The sequence below is a fragment of the Pristiophorus japonicus genome, chromosome 9, assembly GCF_044704955.1.
Source record: "Pristiophorus japonicus isolate sPriJap1 chromosome 9, sPriJap1.hap1, whole genome shotgun sequence".
NCBI lineage: Eukaryota > Metazoa > Chordata > Chondrichthyes > Pristiophoridae > Pristiophorus > Pristiophorus japonicus.
The window spans coordinates 222,432,815-222,455,787 of record NC_091985.1 but is presented as its reverse complement, the minus strand read 5'-3'; the positions used below and the strand labels follow the sequence as shown (position 1 = coordinate 222,455,787).

At 47.8% G+C, this 22,973-nt stretch overlaps 1 protein-coding gene and 1 pseudogene across 1 annotated transcript in view; one reads left to right on the top strand and one right to left on the bottom strand.

The window, feature by feature from the left end:
* Nucleotides 1-22,973, top strand: part of LOC139274159 (zinc finger protein 850-like) — a 360,216-nt pseudogene that overhangs the window by 143,130 nt on the left and 194,113 nt on the right.
* The window catches only part of LOC139272895 (telomerase protein component 1-like), a 76,980-nt gene that overhangs the window by 39,994 nt on the left and 14,013 nt on the right, over nt 1-22,973 (bottom strand). The window contains exons 10-16 of the mRNA XM_070888997.1: nt 20,660-20,819; nt 19,228-19,364; nt 16,754-16,842; nt 14,848-14,962; nt 13,489-13,765; nt 11,857-11,974; nt 54-178 (exon numbers count right to left, since the gene is read on the bottom strand). Coding sequence (XP_070745098.1) covers nt 54-178; nt 11,857-11,974; nt 13,489-13,765; nt 14,848-14,962; nt 16,754-16,842; nt 19,228-19,364; nt 20,660-20,819 — 1,021 coding nt within the window. The remainder of the gene's footprint in view (nt 1-53; nt 179-11,856; nt 11,975-13,488; nt 13,766-14,847; nt 14,963-16,753; nt 16,843-19,227; nt 19,365-20,659; nt 20,820-22,973) is intronic.

Sequence of the window (22,973 nt, the reverse complement as noted above, 5' to 3'; positions counted from 1 at the left end):
CATTTGTGCTCCACCCGACCCCCTGCCCAGAGGGTCTCCCCTCCCCCTCCTACCTGCAGCCGTCAGCGAGGCTCCACACCTCAATCTTGCCGTTGAAGGACGTGGCGCAGAGCGTGCTCTCGTCCAGGAACACGCAGTCCGAGATCCCATCACAGCCGCTCGCCAGCGACCTCACTTCCTGTATGGGAAGAGGGAGACATCCATTGAAGAAAAATCAGGTCAGTTCCTATCTCTCCCTCTCCTCCACAAACTGATGCCAGACAATGACTATCTCCAACTGTTGTGTGTGGAGAAAGAGTCAGACTGAACACTGAGCTCAAAGTAAAGTGTGACCATAGTCTTTTATTGCAGGTCTCCAGAACGCCTCCCCAACCTGTGAAGCATACTTAAATACCTGTCTCCCAAGGGATTATGGGATCCTTTGGGACTCCAGGGGATGAGCCCTCTGGTGGCTGTACAGAGTAACTACAAGTCTACATATATAACAACACTCTCCTCCCCCTCCCCCCCGCAAATTCAATAGTGTAACTATTTACAATGTGAGTCGATCTGGGGCTCTCCTTGCCCTGGTTGATCATCTCGGTGTGAAAGCTGGTGTTGTTGAATCATTTGTTGAGCCCTGCTCGGCTGCTGTAGATGATGGGTTCTGCTCCGTGGTCAACCGTGGTGCCGGTTGCCATTGATGTGTATGTTGGGGGATCAAAAAAGGTAGGGTCCAAGGTGGGTAGCTCAGGGTAGTCCGTAAATCTGAGTTTGATTTGGTCCAAGTGTTTCCTGTGAATGAGTCCATTTGAAAGTTTGACCCGAAACACCCTGCTCTCCTCTTTGGCCACGACAGTGCCGGGAAGCCACTTGGGACCTTGTTCATAATTGAATACAAATACAGGATCATTGATTTCAATCTCGCGTGACACTTTTCCGCTATCATGGTATGCACTTTGTTGAAGCTGCCTGCTCTCTACTTGTTCATGTAGATCAAGGTGAACTAACGAGAGCCTTGTCTTAAGTGCTCTTTTCATGAGCAGTTCAGCAGGTGGAATCCCAGTGAGCGAGTGGGGTCTCGTGAGGCAGCTAAGCAGAACTCGGGATAAGTGAGTCTGCAGTGAGCCTTCAGTTACCCTCTTCAAGCCTTGCTTGATGGTTTGCACTGCTCTCTCTGCTTGACCATTGGACGCTAATTTAAACGGGGCAGATGTGACATGTTTGATCTGTTATGGGTCATGAATTCTTTGAACTCAGCACTGGTAAAACATGGCCCGTTGTCGCTCACCAGGACATCGGGTAAGCCGTGAGTGGCAAACATGGCCCGCAAGCTTTCAGTAGTGGCAGTGGACGTGCTAGCCGACATAATCTCACATTCAATCCACATGGAGTACGCGTCTACAACCACAAGGAACATTTTACCCAGGAACGGGCCTGCATAGTCGACGTGTACCCAAGACCCCGGTTTGGAGGGCCAAGACCATAAACTTAGCAGCGCCTCCCTGGGTACATTGCTTAACTGCGAGCATGTATTACATCTGTGAATGCAGAGCTCTAAGCCCGCATCGATACCGGGCCACCACACGTGGGATCTGGCTATCGCTTTCATCATTTTGGTGCCTGGGTGGGTACCGTGGAGGTCATTGATGAAGGTGTCTCTGACCTTCTTGGGGACCATTACTCGATTGCCCCACAGAAGGCAGTCTGCCTGAATAGACATTTCATCTTTGAATCGCTAGAACGCTTTATCTCTTCCTGCATTTCCACTGGGACACTGGACCAGTTCCTGGGAAGAACACAGCTTTTGACTAGAGATAATAAGGGGTCCTGGCTTGTCCAGGTTTTGATCTGCCGGGCAGTGACGGGTAAATTTTCACTCTCAAATGCTTCCATAACCGTGGCTAGATATGCGGGCTGCACCATTTCCACCCCCGTGGTGGGTAATGGCAGACTACTGAGAGAATCGGCGCAGTTTTCTGTGCCTGGCCTGTGGCGGATGGCGTAGTTGTGGCGGACAATGTGAGCGCCCATCTCTGGATACGGGCCGATGCATTGGTATTTATCCCTTTATTCTGGGAAAACAGGGATATAAGTGGCTTATGGTCAGTTTCCAATTCGAATTTTAGCCCAAACAGATATTGATGCATTTTCTTTACACCATAAACACACGCTAACGTTTCTTTCTCAATCATGCTGCAAGGCTCTCTCAGCCTTCGACAGACTCCTGGGTGCATAAGCAACCGGTTGCAGTTTCCGAAATCATTAGCTTGTTTCAATACACACCCGACGCCCATACGACGACGCATTACATGCTCGTACCAAATGCTTGCATGGATCATACAACACAAGCAATTTGTTTGAGCATAACAATTTTCTCGCTTTCAAAAAGGCATTTTCTTGGCTTTTGCCCCAAACCCATTTGTCCTTTATCGTAGCAAGACATGCAGTGGTTCTAACAGTGTGCTGAGACCCGGTAAGAAGTTACCAAAGTAGTTCAGGAGTCCCAGAGACAACCACAGCTGCATCACGTTCTGTGGCCTCAGTGCATTCTCAATTGCCTCAGTCTTTGCACTGGTGGGCCTGATGCCATCCGCCGCAATCCTCCTTCCCAGGAACTCCACTTCAGGTGCCATGAAAACTAACTTCGAACGTTTTAACCTGAACCCCACGCGGTTGAGTCGACTAAGAACCTCCTACAGATTCTGCAGGTGCTCGACTGTGTTCCGACCTGTGACCAAGATGTCGTCCTGGAAGACCACAGTGTGGGGGACCGACTTCAGTAGGTTTTCCATGTTTCTCTGAAATATCGCCGCCGCCGATCGGATTCCAAACGGGCATCTGTTATAAACAAAAAGACCTTTGTGTGTGTGTGTTGATGCAGGTGAGGGCCTTCGATGATTCCTCCAGTTCCTGCGTCATGTTGGCTGAAGTCAGATCCAGCTTCGTGAACGCCTTTCCTCCCACCAGCGTTACAAAGAGGTCATCGGCCTTTGGTAGTGGTATTGCTCCTGCAGGGAGAAACGATTGATAGTTATGTTGTAATCGCCACAGATTCTGACGGCGCCGTCTCCCTTGAGGACGGGGACAATAGGACTGGCCCACTCATTGAACTCGATCGGGGAAATGATGCCCTCTCTTTGCAGCCAGTCTAGCTCGATCTCTACCCTTTCTCTCATCATGTATGGTACTGCTCTTGCCTTGTGATGGATGGGTCGCGCCCCCGGAATTAAGTGGATCTGCACTTTTGCTCCTTGGAATTTCTCGATGCCTGGGTCGAACAGCAAAGGAAATTTGTTTAAGACCTGGGCACACGAAGTGTCATCAGTGGGCGCTGGATAACGCTTGGACGTCATCCCAATTCCAGCGTATCTTTCCCAGCCAGCTCCTGCCGAGCAGCGTGGGACCATCGCCCGGTACCACCCAGAGTGGTAGCTTGTGAACCGCTCCATCGTAGGAGACCTTTACGGTAGCACTGCCAATTACAGGAATCAGTTCTTTTGTTTAAGTTCTTAGTTTCATGCGAACTGGAGTTAAGGCTGGTCTTGAGGCTTTGTTGCACCACAACCTTTTGCCCATGATGGACTGGCTCGCGCCCGTGTCCAGCTCCATATGGAGTTCATTTAGTTCAACATTCAGCATTATCGGGGGACAATTCGTGGTGTGCACCCCATGTACCTCTGACTTCTCGATCTGAGGCGCTGGTTCGTCGTGATCCTCCGTGGATCTGTCCCCCTCTGCAACGTGGTGGTTTGCATGTTTATAGCCTTTGCAGCTCGCCTGCACACTCTTCGGAGGTATCCCATTGTTCCACAGCCCTTGCAAACGTACTCTTTAAATCGGCATGAATGGAAATGATGATCACCCCCGCAACGCCAACAAGGTGTCAATGGCCTTGCATTAATCATCCTTGATAGTGGACTCAGACATCTGTGGACGTGCAGCTGCAGGTATGTGTGACCTGCCCTGTACGTTACAATTCAAAAACATCACTTTGTTCACAGTACTTGTAGCAGCACTTGTGTGCTGAGATATTTGCTTCATATTGTCACTGGTGGCAATGAACGCCTGGGCTATCGCTAAGGCCTTGCTCAAGTTTGGGGTCTCTACAGTCAAAAGTTTGCAAAGTATGGTTTCGTGGCCAATGCCAAGTATGAAAAAGTCTCTGAGCATGTGCTCTAAATGTCCTTCAAATTCGCAATGTCCTGCAAGGCGTCTTAGCTCGGCGACATAACTCACCACTTCCTGGCCTTCAGACCTTTTGTAGGTGTAGAACTGGTACCTCGCCATCAGAACGCTTTCCTTCGGGTTCAAATGCTCTTGGACCAGTGTGCACAAATCGTTATACGATTTCTCCGTGGGTTTCGCTGGAGTGAGCAGATTCTTCATGAGGCCATACGTTGGTGCCCCACAGACGGTGAGGAGGATCTCCCTTCATTTCGCAGTGCTCTCTTCCCCATCTAGCTCGTTGGCCACGAAGTATTGGTCGAGTCGCTCCACAAAAGTTTCCCAATCATCTCCCTCCGAGAATTTCTCCAGGATGCTCACTGTTCTCTGCATCTTTGGGTTCGCTATTGGATCTCGTCGCCAGTTGTTGTGTATGGAGAAAGAGTCAGACTGAACACTGTGCTCAAAGTAACGTGTGACCGTAGTCTTTTATTGCAGATCTCCAGAGTGCCTCTCCAACCTGCGAAGCCTCTTTAAATACCTGAACTCCCAAGGGATTATGGGATCCCTTGGGACTCCAGGGGATGAACCCTCTGGTGGCTGTACAGAGTAAATACAAGTTTACATATACAACACCAACACATGGGAGTCTAACCACCGACCCTTGACATTCAACAGGATTACCATCGTCGAATCCCCCATCAACATCCTGGGGGTCACCAGTGAGCAGAAACTTAACTGGACCAGCCACATAAATACTGTAGCCACAAGAGCAGGTCAGAGGCTGGGTATTCTGCAGTGAGTGTCTCACCTCCTGACTCCCCAAATCCTTTCGACCATCTATAAGGCATAAGGCAGGAGTGTGATGGAATACTCTCCACTTGCCTGGATGAGTGCAGCTCCAACAACACTCAAGAAGCTCGACACCATCCAGGACAAAGCAGCCCGCTTGATTGGCACCCCATCCACCACCTTAAACATCCACTCCCTCCACCACCGGCACACCGTGGCTGCAGTGTTTACCATCTTAAAATGCACTGCAGCAACACGCCAAGGCTTCTTGGGCAGCACCTCCCAAACCCACGACCTCTACCACCTAGAAGGACAAGGGCAGCAGGTGCATGGGAACACCACCACCTGCAAGTTCCCCTCCAAGTTACACACCATCCTGACTTGGAAGTATATCGCCGTTCCTTCATTGTCGCTCGGTCAAAATCCTGGAGCTCTCTCCTTAATAGCACTGTGGAACTACCATCAACACATGGACTGCAGCGGTTCAAGGTGGTGATTCTCAAGGGCAATTAGGGATGGGCAATAAATGCTGGTCTTGCCAGCGAGGCCCACATCCCCTGAACAAATTTTTAAAACCTACTCCAGAGTTTCACAATCTCACCACACTGTGTAAAGAATTCTCCTGAATTCTCTACTGGATTTATTAATGGCTAGCTTATATTTATGGCCCCTAGTTTTGGACACCACACACAAGTGGAAACATCTTCTCTACGTCTATCCTATAGAACTTTTTCATAAACTTAAAGACCTCCATCAGGTCACTTGGTAGCTTTCTCTTCTCTAGAGAAAAGAGCCTCAACCTGTTCAGTCTGTTCTGATAGTTGTAACCTCTCAGTTCTGGTATCACCCTTGTGAACCTTTTTTGCACCTTCTCCAGTGCCTCTATATCCTTTTTTATAATATGGAGACCAAAACTGTGCACAGTACTCCAAGTACTATATTAAAGTATGGCACGGTTGATGAGCAGTGACAGACATTTAAGGAGATATTTCATAACTCGCAACAAAAATATATCCCAATGAGAAGGAAAGACTGTAAGAGAAGGGCTAACAATCCGTGGCTAACTAAGGAAATAAGGGATGGTATCAAATTGAGAAGGAGGGCATACAATGTGGCCAAGACTAATGGGAGGCGAGAGGATTGGGAAACTTTTAAAAGCCAGCAAAGAACGACTAAAAAAATGATTAAGAGAGGGAAGATAGATTATGAAAGTAAACTAACACGAAATATAAAAACAAATAGTAAGAGTTTCTACAGGTACATAAAAAGGAAGAGTGGCTAAAGTAAATGTTGGTCCCCTGGAGGATGAGACTGGGAAATTAATAATGGAGAACAGGGAAATGGCAGAGATGTTGAACAAATATGTTGTATCGGTCTTCACAGTAGAAGACACTAAAAGCATCCCAATAGTGGATAATCAAGGGCTATAGGGAGAAAGGAACTTAATACAATCACTATCACTAAAGTAGTAGTACTCGGTAAAATAATGGGACTAAAGGCGGACAAGTCCCCTGGACCTGATGGCTTACATCCGAGGATCTTTTAAGAGAAGTGGCTGCAGAGATATTGGATGCACTGGTTGTGATCTATCAAAATTCCCTGGATTCTGGGGCGATCCCAGCGGATTGGAAACTGCAAATGCAATGCCCCTATTAAAAAAAGGAGGCAGACAAAAAGCAGGAAACTATAGACCAGTTAGACTAACATCTGTGTTTAGGATAATGCTGAAGTCCATTGTTAAGGAAACAGTAGCAGGACATTTAGAAAAGCATGATTCAATCAAGCAAAGTCAGCATGGTTTTGTGAAAGGGAAATCATGCTATTACAAATTTGCTGGAGTTCTTTGAGGATGTGACGAGCAGGGTGGATAAAGGGAACCAGTGGATGTGGTGTATTTGGATTTCCAGAAGGCATTTGATAAGGTGCCACATAAAATGTTACTGCACAAGATAAAAGCTCACGGGGTTGGGGGTAATATATTAGCTGGATAGAGGATTGGCTAACTAACGGAAAAGAGAGAGTGGGGATAAATGGGTCATTTTCCGGTTGGCAAACAGTAACTAGTGGGGTGCCGCAGGGATCGGTGCTGGGGCCTCAATCTATATTAACGACTTGGATGAAGGGACTGAGTGTCATGTAACCAAGTTTGCTGATGATACAAAAAGATGGGTGGGAAAGCAAATTGTGAGGAGGACACAAAAAAAAAACTGCAAAAGGATATAGACAGGCTAAGTGAGTGAGCAAAAATTTGGCAGATGGGATATAATGTGGGAAAATGTGAGGGTATTCACTTTGGCAGAAAAAATAGAAAAGCAAATTATAATTTAAATGGAGAAAAATTGCAAAATGCTGCAGTAGAGAGGGACCTGGGGGTCTTTGTACATGAAATACAAACCGTTAGTATGCAGGTACAGCAAGTGATCAGGAAGGCAACTAGAATGTTAGCCTTTATTGTAAAGAGGATAGAGCATAAAAGCAAAGAAATCCTGCTACAACTGTACAGGGTATTGGTAAGGCCACACCTGGAGTACTGCGTACAGTTTTGGTCTCCGTATTTAAGGATATACTTGCATTGGAGGCTGTTCAGAGAAGATTCACTAGGTTGATTCTGGAGATGAGGGGGTTGACTTATGAAGATAGGTTGAGTAGGTTGGGCCTATACTCATTGGAGTTCAGAAGAATCATACAAGATGAGGTTGCTCGACAAGATGGATGCAAAGAGGATATTTCCACACAGGGGAAACTAAAACTGGGGGACATAGTCTCAGAATAAGGGGCCGCCCATTTAAAACTGAGATGAGGAGAAATTTCTTCTCAGAGTAGTAAATCTTTGTAATTCTCTACCCCAGAGAGCTGTGGAGGCTGGGTCATTGAATATATTTAAGGCGTAGCTAGACAGATTTTTGAGCAATAAGGGAGTAAAGGGTTATGGGGAACAGGCAGAGAAGTGGAGCTAAGTCCATGATCAGATCAGCCATGATCTCATTGAATGACAGAGCAGGCTCGAGGGGCCAAATGGCCAACTCCTGCTCCTATTTCTTATGTTCTTGTGTGGTGTAACGAAGGGATGATACAAACTTATTACTTCCCTGCTTTTCAATTCTGTGGCTCTAGAAATGAACCCTAGTACTTTGTTTGCTTTTTATGGCCTTATTAATCTGCATCGCAACATGTAGTGATTTGTGAAACTGTACCTCTAGATGCCTTTGCTCCTCTAGCCCATTTAAAGTTCTTTCCCAAGGAATACGTGGCCTCCTACTTCTTTCTATCAAAATGCACCACCTCACTGATCTATATTGAAATTAAGTTGCCATTTACACGTGCACATGGTGTGGTAATGTTAACCTTTAGCCGTTGCCTGTTGAACAGGGAAGGACAAGTCGTTGTAAAGTAGCACTGGGCTATTCGACCAGGGCTGACCCTGCAGCAACGGCCAGTCTCAGGATCAAGTGCTAAAAAATCTGTCACTGCACTCTGAATCATTTATAATCCACCTGGACTCAGGTGTAGGGAGCAGCATTGTAAAGTTTGCAGATGATACAAAACTTGCGAACATAGTAGATCGTGATGGGGATAGTTGTCGACATCAGGATGACAGACAGGATGGTGAAATGGTCAGGAGCAGGGCAGATGGAGTTCAATGCGGAGAAGTGTGAAGTGATGCACTTTGGGAAGGACCAATACGGAAAGACAGTATACAATAAGTGGAATCATTTTGAAAAAAGTGTAGATGAGCAGAGACACCTTGGTGTCCATATTCACAAATCCTTAAAAGGTGGCAGGACTGGTTAATAAGTTAGTTTAAAAAACACATGGGCTACTTGGGTTTATAAATAGAGGCATAGAATATAAATGGAAAGAGATCATGCTAAAACTTTATAAATCGCTGGTGAAGCCTCAGCTGGAGTATTGTGGACTATTCGGGTCACCACACTTCAGGAAAGATGTAAAAACCTTAGAAAAGGTACAGAGGAGGGTTACCACGACGTTTCCAGGGATGAAGGGCTCCAGTTATGAGGAGAGGTTGGACAAGTTCGGACTGTTCTCCTTGAAAGAAAGTTAAGAAGTGACCTAATCGAGCTTTGAGGTGATGAGCGGTTTCAGAGTAGGAGGAGAAAAGCAATTCCCTCTGTTGAGTGGGTCAAGAACCAGAGGCCACAGATTTAAAATCATTGGGAAAAGATCGAGAAGGGAGATGTGGAGAAATGTTTCACTCAGAATTGTGGGGATCTGGAACGCTCGACCTGAAAAGGGGTAGAAGCTGATTCCATTAATAATTTGAAGGGAGTTGGATGGTTCCTGAGGATGAGAAACTTTCAGAGTTACAGACAAAAAACGAGAAAGTGGGACTAAACACAACGACTCGTTCAAAGGACCAGCACAGACACGATGGGCCGAATGGCCTCCTGTGCTGCAAGTCTCTATTTGGTAGCAGCATGGGGAAACGGTCAGTTCCACAATGGAAAATATCTGGCCACACATCATCCTTTGGTTTGGTTTAATTGGTACGAATGATACAGGAAAGAGAGACAAACTTGTAATGAAAGGTTTCGCTTGGTTGAACATGCAACAAGAGTGAAACTACCGATAAGGTAACAAAGTAAAGGAGTTATATTGTAAGCTCAACGGAGAAAGAGCTTGTTAAATCAAGGAAAACTAAAGTAATTGATAAGGGATAAGCCAATTACGTTCTCCTTATATGGTATTGTATATTAACTCATAACAACTTGCATTTATATAGCGCCTTTAACGTAGTAAAACATTCCAATATGCTTCACAGGAGCATAATCAAACAAAATTGGACACCAAGCCACATAAGGAGATATTAGGATATATGACCAAAAGTTTGATCATAGGTTTTAAGGAGCATCTTTAAAAAGATTTATATAGCGGCTTTCACAACCACCGGACGTCTCAAAGTGCTTTACAACCAATGAAATACTTTTTTTTTGGGAGTGTAGTCGTCATTGTAATGTGGGAAACGCGGCAGCCAATTTACGCACAGCAAGATCCCACAAACAGCAATATGATAATGACCAGATAATCTGTTTTTTGTTATGTTGATTGAGGGATAAATAGTGGCCAGGACACCAGGGAAAACTTTCCTGCTCTTCTACGAAATAGTGCCATGGGATCTTTTACAGAGAGAGCAGACGTGGCCTTGGTTTACTGTCTCATCCGAAAGACAGCTCCTCCTACAGTGCAGCGCTCCCTCATCGCTGCATTGGAGTGTCAGCCCATTCAGGTGGTCAAGTTGGACTTCAGCCCACAACCTCTGAGTCAGAGGCGAGAGCACTACCCACTGAGCCACAGCTGACACTACAAAGGAGGAAAGAGAGGTCGAGAGGCAGCGAGGTTCAGGGAGGGAGTTCCAGAACTTAGGGCCCAGGCAGCTGAAGGCACAGCCACCGATGGTGGAGCAATTAAAATCATGGATGCACAAGAGGCCAGAATTGGAGAAGCGCAGATATCTTGGGGGTGGGTTATGGGGCTGCAGGAGTTAGTTAGCAACTACATATGGAGTTCAACACAGATAAATGTGAGGTATTACATTTTGGTAGGAAGAATAGAGAGGTCACTTATTACTTGGAGGGTGAGAGTCTAGGTGGGTAGAGGAACAAAGGGATCTCAGAGTATAAATACGCAAATCACAAAGTTGTGACACAGGTTAACAAGGCCATAAAAAACAAACCAAGCACTAGGGTTTATTTCTAGAGGGACAGAATTGAAAAGTAGGGATGTAATGCTAAACTTGTGTCAAAAACTTGGTTAGACCACACACACAAGTTCTGGTCACCATATTATAAAAAGGATATAGAGGCGCTGGAGAGGGTGCAGAGAGATTTACAAGGATGATACCAGAAATGCGAGGGTATACATATCCGGAAAGGATGAACAGGCCAAATCTCTTTTTTTTGAAAAAAAGACGACTGAGGGGTGACCTGATAGAAGTCTTTAAAATTATGAAAGGTTTTGATAGAGTGAATAGAGAGAGAATGTTTCCACTTGTGGGGAAGAGCATAACTAGAGGCCATCAATATAAGATAGTCACCAAGAAATCCAATAGAGAATTCAGAAGAAACTCCTTTACCCAGAGAGTGCTGAGAGTGTGGAACTCGCTACCACAGGGAGTGGTTGAAACAAATACTATAGATACATTTAAGGGAAGGCTAGACAAACATGAGGGAGAAGGGAATAGAGGGTTATGCTGATAGTGTTAGATGAGGAAAGACGGAAGGAGACTCGAGTGAAACAAACACCGGAATGGACTGGTTGAGCCGACTGGCCTGTTTCTGTGCCGTACATCCGATGTAGAATTTTATGGAGTGTCACATGGAGTGAGTAAGAGAAATGTATCCAATTAAAGGCAATTTGCATTGAGCGCTTCCTGCCCTGTGTGAGGCTCAGTACCAATTGTTGGCCCCCCTCGTCGCCAGCTGGGATATGGCCAAAGACCGCCCTAAGTGGAGGAAGTGCATCCGGGAGCGTGCTGAGCACCTCGAGTCTCATCGCCGAGAGCATGCAGAAATCAAGCACAGGCAGCGGAAGGAGCGTGCGGCAAACCAGGCTCCCACCTACCCTTTCCTTCAACGTCTGCCTGTGCCACTTGTGACAGAGACTGTAATTCTCGTATTGGACTGTACAGTCACCTGAGAACTCACTTTTAGAGTGGAAGCAAGTCTTCGACTTCGAGGGACTACCTATGACGATGATAACTCAGCATATATGGGGTGGGGTGGGGTGGGAGAATGAAATCTGGGCTCTTGCTGCCCCGTGTGTGGGGCTCAGTAACCCATGCTGGCTGGGACAGTGAGCCCTCACTAAGTCGGGTATTTTCACTCTGAAGTGAATTGGATTGGATCTGTACGAGTTGGGTGTCTCTCCGACATCGTCAAGGGGGGTTTTCTGGAGACCCACCTGCCCACTGTCCAGGTCCAGGATGTGCAGGGAGCCCTCGCTGGTGCCCACGACCGCCGTCAGCCCAGCGGGCGAGATACTCACACACAGCGGCACCGTCGGAGTTGTCATCACCTTGCTGAGGAAAAGGAAGGAACAAGGAAGGTCAGCGAGCAAAGACAAGGCAAGATCTTGGACTCTTCTCCCCTGTAAGACTGCCTATTTCCACCTCCGTAACATCGTCCGTCTCTGTCCCTGCCTCAGCTCATCCGCTGCTGAAACCCTCATCCGTGCCTTTGTTACCTCTAGACTTGACTATTCTAACTCACTCCTGGCTGGCCTCCCACATTCTACCCTACGTAAACTTGAGATCATCCAAAACTCGGCGGACTGTATCCTAACTCGCACCAAGTCGCGCTCGCCCATCACCTCTGTGCTCGCTGACCTACACTGGCTCCTGGTTAAGGAACGCCTCGATTTCAAAATTCTCATCCTCGTTTTCAAATCCCTCCATTGCCTCGCCCTCCCTATCTCTAATCTCCTCCAGCTCCCCAACCACCACCTCCCCCTCCCCCCCCCCCCCCGCCCCCCTCCCCACACCCCCGAGATGTCTGCTTTCTTCTAATTCTGCACTTTTGACCATCCCTGATTATAATTGCTCCACCATCGGTGTCCAGCCCTTCAGCTGCCTGGGCCCCGAGCTCTGGAACTCCCTCCCTAAACCTCTCCACCTCGTTCCTACTGCAAGACCCTCCTTGACCCAGCTTTTGGTCAACAGCCCTAATTTCAACTTATATGGCTCGGTGTCAAATTGTTATTACATAATAATCCTGTGAAGCGCCTTGGGATGTTTCACGACGTTAAAAGGTGCTATATAAATACAAGTTGTTGTAGTAGTAGTAATCAGCCCACTGCCACCATTACCCTCCCCACCCTGACATGCGTCAGCCGTGGCTCAGTCAGTCTCCCTCTCTCTGGGTCAGAAGGTTGTGGGTTCGAGCCCCCACTCCAGAGATTCGAGCCCCATAATCCAGGGCCGACACTCCCGATGCCCGTACTGAAGGAGTGCTGCACTGTTGGAGGTGTCGTCTTTCAGATGCGATGTTAAAACAGAGGCCCAGTCTCAGGTGGATGCAAAAGATCCCACGATCACGACTGGAAGAAGAGCAGGTGAGTTCTCCCCAGTGTCCTGGGGCCAATATTTATCCCTCAATTTCCAAAAACAGGTGATCTGGTCGTTATCACACTGCTGCTTGCGGGATCTTGCTTTGCCCAAATTGGCTGCCGCATTTCCCTACATTACAACACTCCAAAAAAAAGTACTTAATTGGCTGTAAAGCGCTTTGGGACGTCCTAAGGTCGTGAAAGGTGCTATATAAATGCAAGTATTTCTGTCAGTAGAAACAGCTTCTTCCTATTTACTCGATCAAAACCCCTCACGGTTTTGAACACCTCCATTGAATCTCCCCTTAATGCTCTTTGCTCGAAGAACAATTCCAGCTTATCTCTCCACACCACTGAAGTCCCTCACACCTGGTACCATTCTGGTCAATCTCCGAGGCCTTGACATCCTTCCTAAAGTGTGTTGCCCAGAATTGGACACAGTACTCCACCCGAGGCCCCCCACCGAGACAGAAACAGAAGGTCATTTACCCCTCAGTCCCGCTGACAACCTGCGGCTTGTTGGTCCACTCGACGAGGCGGAAATCTTCCGGCACCTTCTCTGACGGGAGGGGGAGCGTGCCGTCCTTACCCAGCAGCCCCTGGGCCTGCCGGCAGACAGGCGAGGAGTCGGGCTGGTTGAGGGCCTGTTGCCAGAAGAGCGAGGGATTCTGGGAAAGAACAGGAATGTTGGCGTCGATGAAGTCTCTGTAAGGGCTGACCTCTGGGAGGGATCCGTGACTCCCGCCATCTTCTGAGGCTGCAGCATCTGGAGGACAGAAGGGTTTTTACACAAGGCTGACGGAGGGTTCAGAGAATTAGAACGATCCGTCACAGCTCACAACATCAGAATTAGGAGCAGGTGTAGGCCTGCTTCGCCATCCAATAAGATCATGGCTGATCTTCTACCTCAACTCCTCTTCCCTGCACAATCCCCATCCTTAATATCCAGAAATCTATCGATAACTGTCTTGAATAAACTGTCTTGAATAAACTCAACAACCGGGCATCCACAGCCGTCTGGGATAAAAAAAATTCCAAAGATTTACAAACCCTGAGTGAAGAAGTTTAGACCTGGTGATCAAAGTCTCAGAATAAGGGGTCGACCATTTAACAGCATAAGAAATGGGAGCAGGAGTTGGCCATACGGCCCCTCGAGCCTGCTCCGCCATTCAATATCATGGCTGATCCGATCATGGACTCAGCTCACATCCCCATTACCCCTTATCGTTTAAGAAACTGTCTATTTCTGTCTTAAATTTATTCAATGTCCCGGCTTCCACAGCTCTCTGAGGCAGTGAATTCCACAGATTTACAACCCCCCCCCCCCACCTCCCGAAAGAAGAAATTTCTCCTCATCTCAGTTTTAAATGGGTGGCCCCTTATTCTAAGATTATGCCCTCTAGTTCTAGTCTCCCCTATCAGTGGAAACATCCTCTCTGCATCCACCTTGTCAAGCCCCCTCATAATCTTATACGTTTCAATAAGATCACCTCTCATTCTTCTGAATTCCATTGAGTAGAGGCCCAACCTCCTCAACCTTAAGACAGAGATGAGGAGGAATTTCTTCTGAGTGTTGTGAATCAGAGAGGAATGAAGGTACAGCGTGTGGTGAGGGGGGGGGGGGGGAGGGGGGGAAGAGACAGGGTGTGGTGAGGGGGGGGGGGGGAAGAGAGAAAGAGAGAGAGAGAGAGAGACAGGGTGTGGTGAGGGGGGAGGGGGGAGAGAAAGAGAAAGAGAGAGAGAGAGAGAGAGAGAGAGAGAGAGAGAGACAGGGTGTGGTGAGGGGGTGGGGGGGGGGGGGGTGGGGGGGAAGGCAGCATGTGGTGAGGGGGGAGGGGGCATACTCACAGTACAGGGAGAAGGTCGATGCCAGCTGTGGGAGGATTCCCAGTCTGACGTGCAGCGAGGAGAAGCGCAGGTTGGTGAGGAGTGAGGCGAGGCGGGTCAGCTCCCCACAGAGGGTCTGGAGAGAGAGAGAGCAGCCGTGGACCACATCATCAGCGCGCACATTGCCCAGCAGCTCCCCACGTACTCTCCCAGTCACACACCACGGGGTTTTCTCCTGTACACTCGCTCGCCCCGTCCCGCCTCGCATTCCCCGCTCCGCCCACACGCCCCCGCTCTCGATCACAAACACGAGCGCCTCAAGTGCATGCTCATTACTGCACACCCGTGCTGTACTCTCACTATTACACACTGGGCCCACTCCTATACCCTCTCACTATTACACACACTGGGCCCACTCCTATACCCTCTCACTATTACACACACTGGGCCCACTCCTATACCCTCTCACTATTACACACTGGGCCCACTCCTATACCCTCTCTATTACACACACTGGGCCCACTCCTATACCCTCTCACTATTACACACACTGGGCCCACTGCTATACCCTCTCACTATTACACACACTGGGCCCACTCCTATACCCTCTCACTATTACACACTGGGCCCACTCCTATACCCTCTCTATTACACACACTGTGCCCACTCCTATAACCTCTCACTATTACACACACTGGGCCCACTCCTATACCCTCTCACTATTACACACTGGGCCCACTCCTATACCCTCTCACTATTACACACACTGGGCCCACTCCTATACCCTCTCACTATTACACACTGGGCCCACTCCTATACCCTCTCACTATTACACACTGGGCCCACTCCTATACCCTCTCACTATTACACACACTGGGCCCACTCCTATACCCTCTCACTATTACACACACTGGGCCCACTCCTATACCCTCTCACTATTACACACTGGGCCCACTCCTATACCCTCTCACCATTACACACTGGGCCCACTCCGATACCCTCTCACTATTACACACACTGGGCCCACTCCTATACCCTCTCTATTACACACACTGGGCCCACTCCTATACCCTCTCACTATTACACACACTGGGCCCACTCCGATACCCTCTCACTATTACACACACTGGGCCCACTCCTATACCCTCTCACTATTACACACACTGGGCCCACTCCGATACCCTCTCACTATTACACACACTGGGCCCACTCCTATACCCTCTCACTATTAAACACACTGGGCCCACTCCTATACCCTCTCACTATTACACACACTGGGCCCACTCCTATACCCTCTCACTATTACACACTGGGCCCACTCCTATACCCTCCCTATTACACACTGGGCCCACTCCTATACCCTCTCACTATTACACACACTGGGCCCACTCCTATACCCTCTCACTATTACACACTGGGCCCACTCCTATACCCTCTCTATTACACACTGGGCCCACTCCTAAACCCTCTCACTATTACACACACTGGGCCCACTCCTGTACTCGCTCACTATTACACACACTGGGCCCACTCCTATACTCGCTCACTATTACACACACTGGGCCCACTCCTATACTCGCTCACTATTACACACACTGGGCCCACTCCTATACTCGCTCACTATTACACACACTGGGCCCACTCCTATACCCTCTCACTATTACACACACTGGGCCCACTCCTATACCCTCTCTATTACACACACTGGGCCCACTCCTATAACCTCTCTATTACACACTGGGCCCACTCCTATACCCTCTCATTATTACACACACTGGGCCCACTCCTATACTCGCTCACTATTACACACACTGGGCCCACTCCTATACTCGCTCACTATTACACACACTGGGCCCACTCCTATACTCGCTCACTATTACACACACTCTAACACCATCACGAGCTGGGACTGAGCGAGGTTCCGTACCAGATGATCTGGGAGGGCAGCGAGAGCCTCAGGGTCACAGTCGGTAAACGTCTCCTTCCCCGCAGGGTCCATCAGTCGCCACAGGTGAGCTGTTGGCGACAAGGACAAGATATAACGGTGGGATTGAGGGATATGGGGAGAGGGTGGGAGTGAGCGATAAGAACATAAGAAATAGTAGAACGAGTCGGCCATTTGTCCCCTCGAGCCTGCTCCACCATTCAAAATGATCATGTCTGATTCGATCATGGACTCAGCTCCACTTCCCTGCCCACTCCCGATAACACCTTATCCCCTTGTCGTTTAAGAAACTGTCTATTTCTGTCTTAAATTTATTCAATGTCCCAGCTTCCACAGCTCTCTGAGTCAGCAAATTCCACAGATTTACAACCCTCAGAGAGAAGAAATTTCTCCTCATCTCTGTTTTAAATGGGCAGCCCCTTATTCTAAGATTATGCCCTCGAGTTCTAGTCTCCGCCATCAGTGGAATCATCCTCTCTGCATCCACCTTGTCAAGCCCCCTCATAATCTTATATGTTTCGATAAGATCACCTCTCATTCTTCTGAATTCCAGTGAGTATAGGCCCAACCTCCTCAACCTTTCCTCATAAGTCAACCCCCTCATCTCTGGAATCAATTTAGTGAACCTTCTCTGAACTGCCTCCAAAAGCAAGTATATCCTTCCTTAAATACGGAGACCAAAACTACACGCAGGATCTAGGTGTGGCCTTACCAATACCCTGTACAGTTGTAGCAGGATTGCTCTGCATTTATACTCTATCCCCCCCTTGTAATAAAGGCCAACATTCCATTGACTTCCTGATCACTTGCTGTACCTGTATACTAACTTTTTGTGTTTCATGCACAAGTACCCCCAGGTCCCTCTGTACTGCAGCACTTTGCAATTTTTCTCCATTTAAATTATAATTTGCTTTTCTATTTTTTCTGCCTTAGTAGATAACCTCACATTTTTCCATATTAAACCCCAAATTTTTGCCCACACTTAGCCTGTCTATATCCCTTTGTTGATTTTTTGTGTACTCCTCACAATTTGCTTTACCACCCATCTGTGTGTCATCAGCAAACTTGGTTACATTACACTCGGTCCCTTCACCAAGTCATTAATATAGATTGTAAATAGTTGAGGCCCTGGCACTGATCCCTGCAGCACCCTACTAGTTACTGTTTGGCAACCGGAAAATGACCCATTTATCCCGACTCTGTTTTCTGTTCGTTAGCCAATCCTCTATCCTTGCTAATATATTACCCCAACCCTGTGAGCTTTTATCTTGTGCAGTAACCTCTTATGTGGCACCTTATCGAATGCCTTCTGGAAATCCAAATACACCACATCCACTGGTTCCCCCTTAGCCACCCTGCTCAAAAAACTCCAGCAAATTTGTCAAACAGGATTTCTCTTTCATAAAACCATGCTGACTCTGCTTGATTGAATTATGCTTTTCCAAATGTCTCGCTACTGCTTCCTTAATAATGAACTCCAGCTGATGTTGGTGTCTCTGTCCTCCCAGGGGATTTGTTGGATCTTGCAGAGACATCGTTGATGGTATTTCTCCAGCGACTTGAGGTGTCTACTTTACATGGTCCATGTCTCTGAGCTATACAGGAGGGTGGGTATTAATACAGCCCTGTCGACCATGAGCTTGATGGCAGATTTGAGGGCCTGGTTTTCAAACACTCTTTTCCTCAGGCAGACACCTCTCTCAAGACCCGAGGATGTAAGGCATCAGGTCCAGGGACTTGTCTGCCTTTAGTCCCATTATTTTACCATGTACTACTTCATTAGTGATAGTGATTGTATTAAGTTCCTCCCTACTTATAGCCCCTTGATTATCCACTATTGGGATGGGTTAAGTGTCTTCTACTGTGAAGACCGATATAAAATATTTGTTCAACATCTCTGCCATTTCCCTGTTCTCCATTATTAATTCCCTAGTCTCATCCTCCAGGGGACCAATATTTACTTTAGCCACTCTTTTTCTTTTTATGTACCTGTAGAAACTCTTACATTCTGATTTTATATTTCATACTAGTTTACTTTCATAATCTATCTTCTCTCAATCATTTTTTTTTAAGTTGTTCTCTGCTGGCTTTTAAACATTTCTCAATGGAGTTGAGGCCAGGATCAGATCAGCCATGATCTTATTGAATGCCGAGAGGGCAAATGGCCTATTGCTTCTCTGATTCTTATGTCCTTATTGTATGTCCACCTCGGGGCCTCGGTTAACGTCTCATCCAAAAGACGTCACCTCCGACAGTGCAGCGCTCGCTCAGCACTGCACTGGAGTGTCAGCCTAGATTTATGTGCTCGAGTCCCTGGAGTGGGACTTAAACCCACAACCTTCTGATTCAGAGGCAAGTGCGCTACCCACTGAGTGGTGCCCGGAGCCACCAGGGGAGCCGCAGCACAACTCCCTCCAATAGAACGCAGCCCGTGGCGAACCAGGGGCCAAGCTCACCTGACAGGTAGAGATGTATCAGCTTCTCTCGACCATTGTCCCTCAGGTACCGCAGCTGCACAGCCGCCCGCCACAGGGTGTTGGACAGGTGGAGCCGAGAGCTGGGTGTCTCTGCAGGGGCCCAGACCCCCAGAATACTGGAGAGAGAGAGAGAGAGAGAGAGAGAGAGAGAGAGAGAGAGACACACACAGAGACAGACAGAATCAATATCCCGGGGGTCATCATTGACCAGAAACTTAACTGGACCAGCCACATAAATACTGTGACAACAAGAGCAGGTCAGAGGCTGGGTATTCTACGGTGAGTGTCTCACCTCCTGATTCCCCAAAGCCTTTCCACCATCTACAAGGCACAAGTCAGGAGTGTGATGGAATACCTTCCACTTGTCTGGATGAGTGCAGCTCCAACAACACTCAAGAAGCTCGACACCATCCAGGACAAAGCAGCCCGCTTGATTGGCATCCCATCCACCCCCTCCACCACCAGCACAACGTGGCTGCAGTGTGTACCATCTACAAGATACAGTGCAGCAACACGCCAAGGCTTCTTCAGCAGCACCTCCCAAACCCACGACCTTTACCACCTAAAAGGACAAGGGCAGCAGCCGCATGGGAACACCACCACCTCCACGTTCCCCTCCAAGTCACACACCATCCTGATTTGGAAATATATCGCGTTTCTTCATAATCAACGGGTCAAAATCCTGGAACTCCCTCCCCTACAGCAGTGTGGGAGTACCTTCACCTCACGGATTGCAGCGGTTCAAGAAGGAGGCGCACCACCATCTTCTCGAGGGCAATTCGGGATGGGCAAAAAATGCTGGTCTTACCAGCGACGCCCACATCCCAGGAACAAAGTTAAAAGACACAGGCAAGAGAACAAAGAATGAGAATGAGCCATTCATCCCACAGCAGAGCGGTGAGGGAAGTTGCTCTGTTCATTGGATCTCCGTCCTCCCAGAATACAAAGCTCTACCATCCCGTTACACCACCCACCCCCAGGCTAGGATCAGCTCACACTGCACAGGCCTGGCAGGGTGGAACTGGTCCCTTCCTGCTCTGTGTGGGGCTCAGTACCAATGGTAGCCCCCTAAACACCTACCTTCCCCCCCTCTCTGTCTACGGCTGGATTTGACCCCAGGTCCCAGAGGGTGAAAGGTCAGTGTGCCTGACACCCTGTCGCCTCCACCCAGTCCCCCAGCAGAGAGAGACCTTCAGCCCCCTCTGTCCGATTATCACCGTTACGGAGTCCTCGTCCTCATCCACCCCCCACCCCCCTAAAGGAGGGAATTCCAGAGCGTAGGGCCCAGGTGGCTGAAAACATGGCCGCCAAGTGCGTTTATTTAAAGGAGATATTAAGGCAGGTGACCAAAAAGCTTGGTGAAGCGGAGCAAAGAGGTAGAGAGCTTTAGGGAGGGAGTTAGTTTCCTTACCATCGGAGGCTCCGCAGCAGGCCAGCAAAGGTCGCCATGGGAACGGGCCTGCTCGGCTTCAGGGTCTCTTGCATCACTTCCTCCCACTGCGGTGGGGGGCTTCCTGTCCGCAGCCCGCTGCTGGTGCACAGGATGGAATAAAGGTCTCTCTCCCGCAGACCTGAGAATGGAAGGTCGGACAGAACACACGATCAACATTCCCGCAGTTGGAATGCACCTTGGTCATAACTTAACCAGGCTTACGTATCGGAAAACAAACACGGACTGGCTGAGGGAATGGGTCAGACAGTGACCTTTCACACTCAGGCCGCAGTGGTCACGTCCAGCCCCAGACAGAGCAGATGAACGTCTCCTCTCTCTGCCCTGGGAGTGTTTGATGGAACAGTGTAGAGGGACCTTTACTCTGTATCTAACCCGTGCTGTACCTGGAATAAAAACAGAAATTGCTGGAAATCTCAGCAGGTCAGTCAGCATCTGTGAAGGGAGTGTAAGGGAGTTGTGCCCATGCTGTATCTCAGCAGGATTAATGGAGGAGATAAAAGAACATAACAATTAGGAGCAGGAGTTGGCCATTCAGCCCCTCAAGCCTGCTCCGTCATTCAATGAGATGGCTAATCTTCGTCCTCAACTCCACTTTCCTGGACAATCCTAATCCTTTGATATTCAAACATCTGTCTTGAATATACTCAACGACCGGGCATCCACAGCCCTCTGGGGTAGAGAATTCCAAAGATTCACCACCCTGAATTAAGAAATGTCTTATCTCGGTCCTAAATGGCCAACTCCTTATTCTGAGACTGTGACCTCTGGTTCTAGACTCCTCAGCCAGGGGGAAAACATCCTCCCTGCATCTACCCTGTCAAGCCCTGTAAGAATTTTGTATGTTTCAATGAGATCGCATCTCATTCTTCAAAACTTCAGAGAATATAGGTCTAATCTACTCAATCTCTCCTCATAGGACAATCCCCACCATCCCAGGAAACAGTTTGGTTAACCTTCATTGCACTCCCTCTATGGAGAGTATATCCTTCCTTAGGTAAGGAGACCAAAACTGTACACAATACTCCAAGTGTGGTCTCACCAGGGCCCTAAATAACTTTAAAGTAAGACATCTTTATTCTTACTCTAAAATCCTCTTGTAATAAAGGCCAACATACCATTTGCTTTCTTAATTGCTTCTGTACCTGCAGGTTAACTTTCAGTAATTCGTGTACAAGGACAGCCAGGTCCCGCTGAACACCAACATTTCCTAATCTCTCAGCGTTTAAAAAATACTCTATTTTTCCTAAAAAAGTGGATAATTTCACATTTCTCCGCATTATATTCCATTTGCCATGTTCTTGCCCAGTCACTCAGTCTGTCTATATCCCCTTTAAGTTTCTTTGCATCCTCCTCACAACTTACATTCCCAACTAGCTTTGTATCATCAGTAAACTTGGATAGATAACATTTGGTCCCCTCATCCAAATCATTGATATAGATTGTGAATAGCTGGGGCCCAAGCACCGATCCTTGTGGCACCCCACTAGTTACAGCCTGTCAACCCAAAAATGACCCGTTTATTTCTACTCTTTGTTTTCTGTCCATTAACCAATCCTCAATCCATGTTAGTATTTGACCCCCAATCCCATGAGCCCTAATTTTGTTTAATTATCTCTTGTGTGGCAACTTATCGAATGCCTTCTGAAAATCTAAATACATCACATCCACTGGCTCCCCTTTATCTATTCTATTAGTTACAACCTTAACAAATTTAACAGAGTTGTCAAACACGATTTCCCTTTCATAAAGCAGTATTGACTCTGCCCAATCTTATTATTTTCTAAGTGACCTGTTGCCACATCCTTAATAACAGAATCGAGCATTTTCCCTCCGACTGATGTCAGGCTAACTGGTCTGTAGTTCCTCATTTTCTCTCTCCCTCCTTTCTTAAATAGCCCAGTTACATTTGCTACCTTCCAAACCACGGGAACCGTTCTAGAATCGATGGAATTTTGGAAGATGGCAACCAATGCATCCACTATCTCTATACCCACCTCTTTCAAAACCCTAGGATGTAGGCCATCAGGTCCAGGGGATTTATCGGCTCAGTCCCATTAATTTCTCCAATATTATTTTTTTATTAATAAAATTTACTAATTTCTTTCCGTTCCTCATGGTCACTAGACCCTTGGTTCTCCACAGTTTCCAGGAGATATTTTGCATCTTCTTCCGTGAAGACAGACACAAAGTATTTGTTTAATTTCTCTGCCATTTTCTTATTCCTCTTTATAATTTCTCCTGTAAAAGCCAATGAGAAGCCCACTAACTGCCC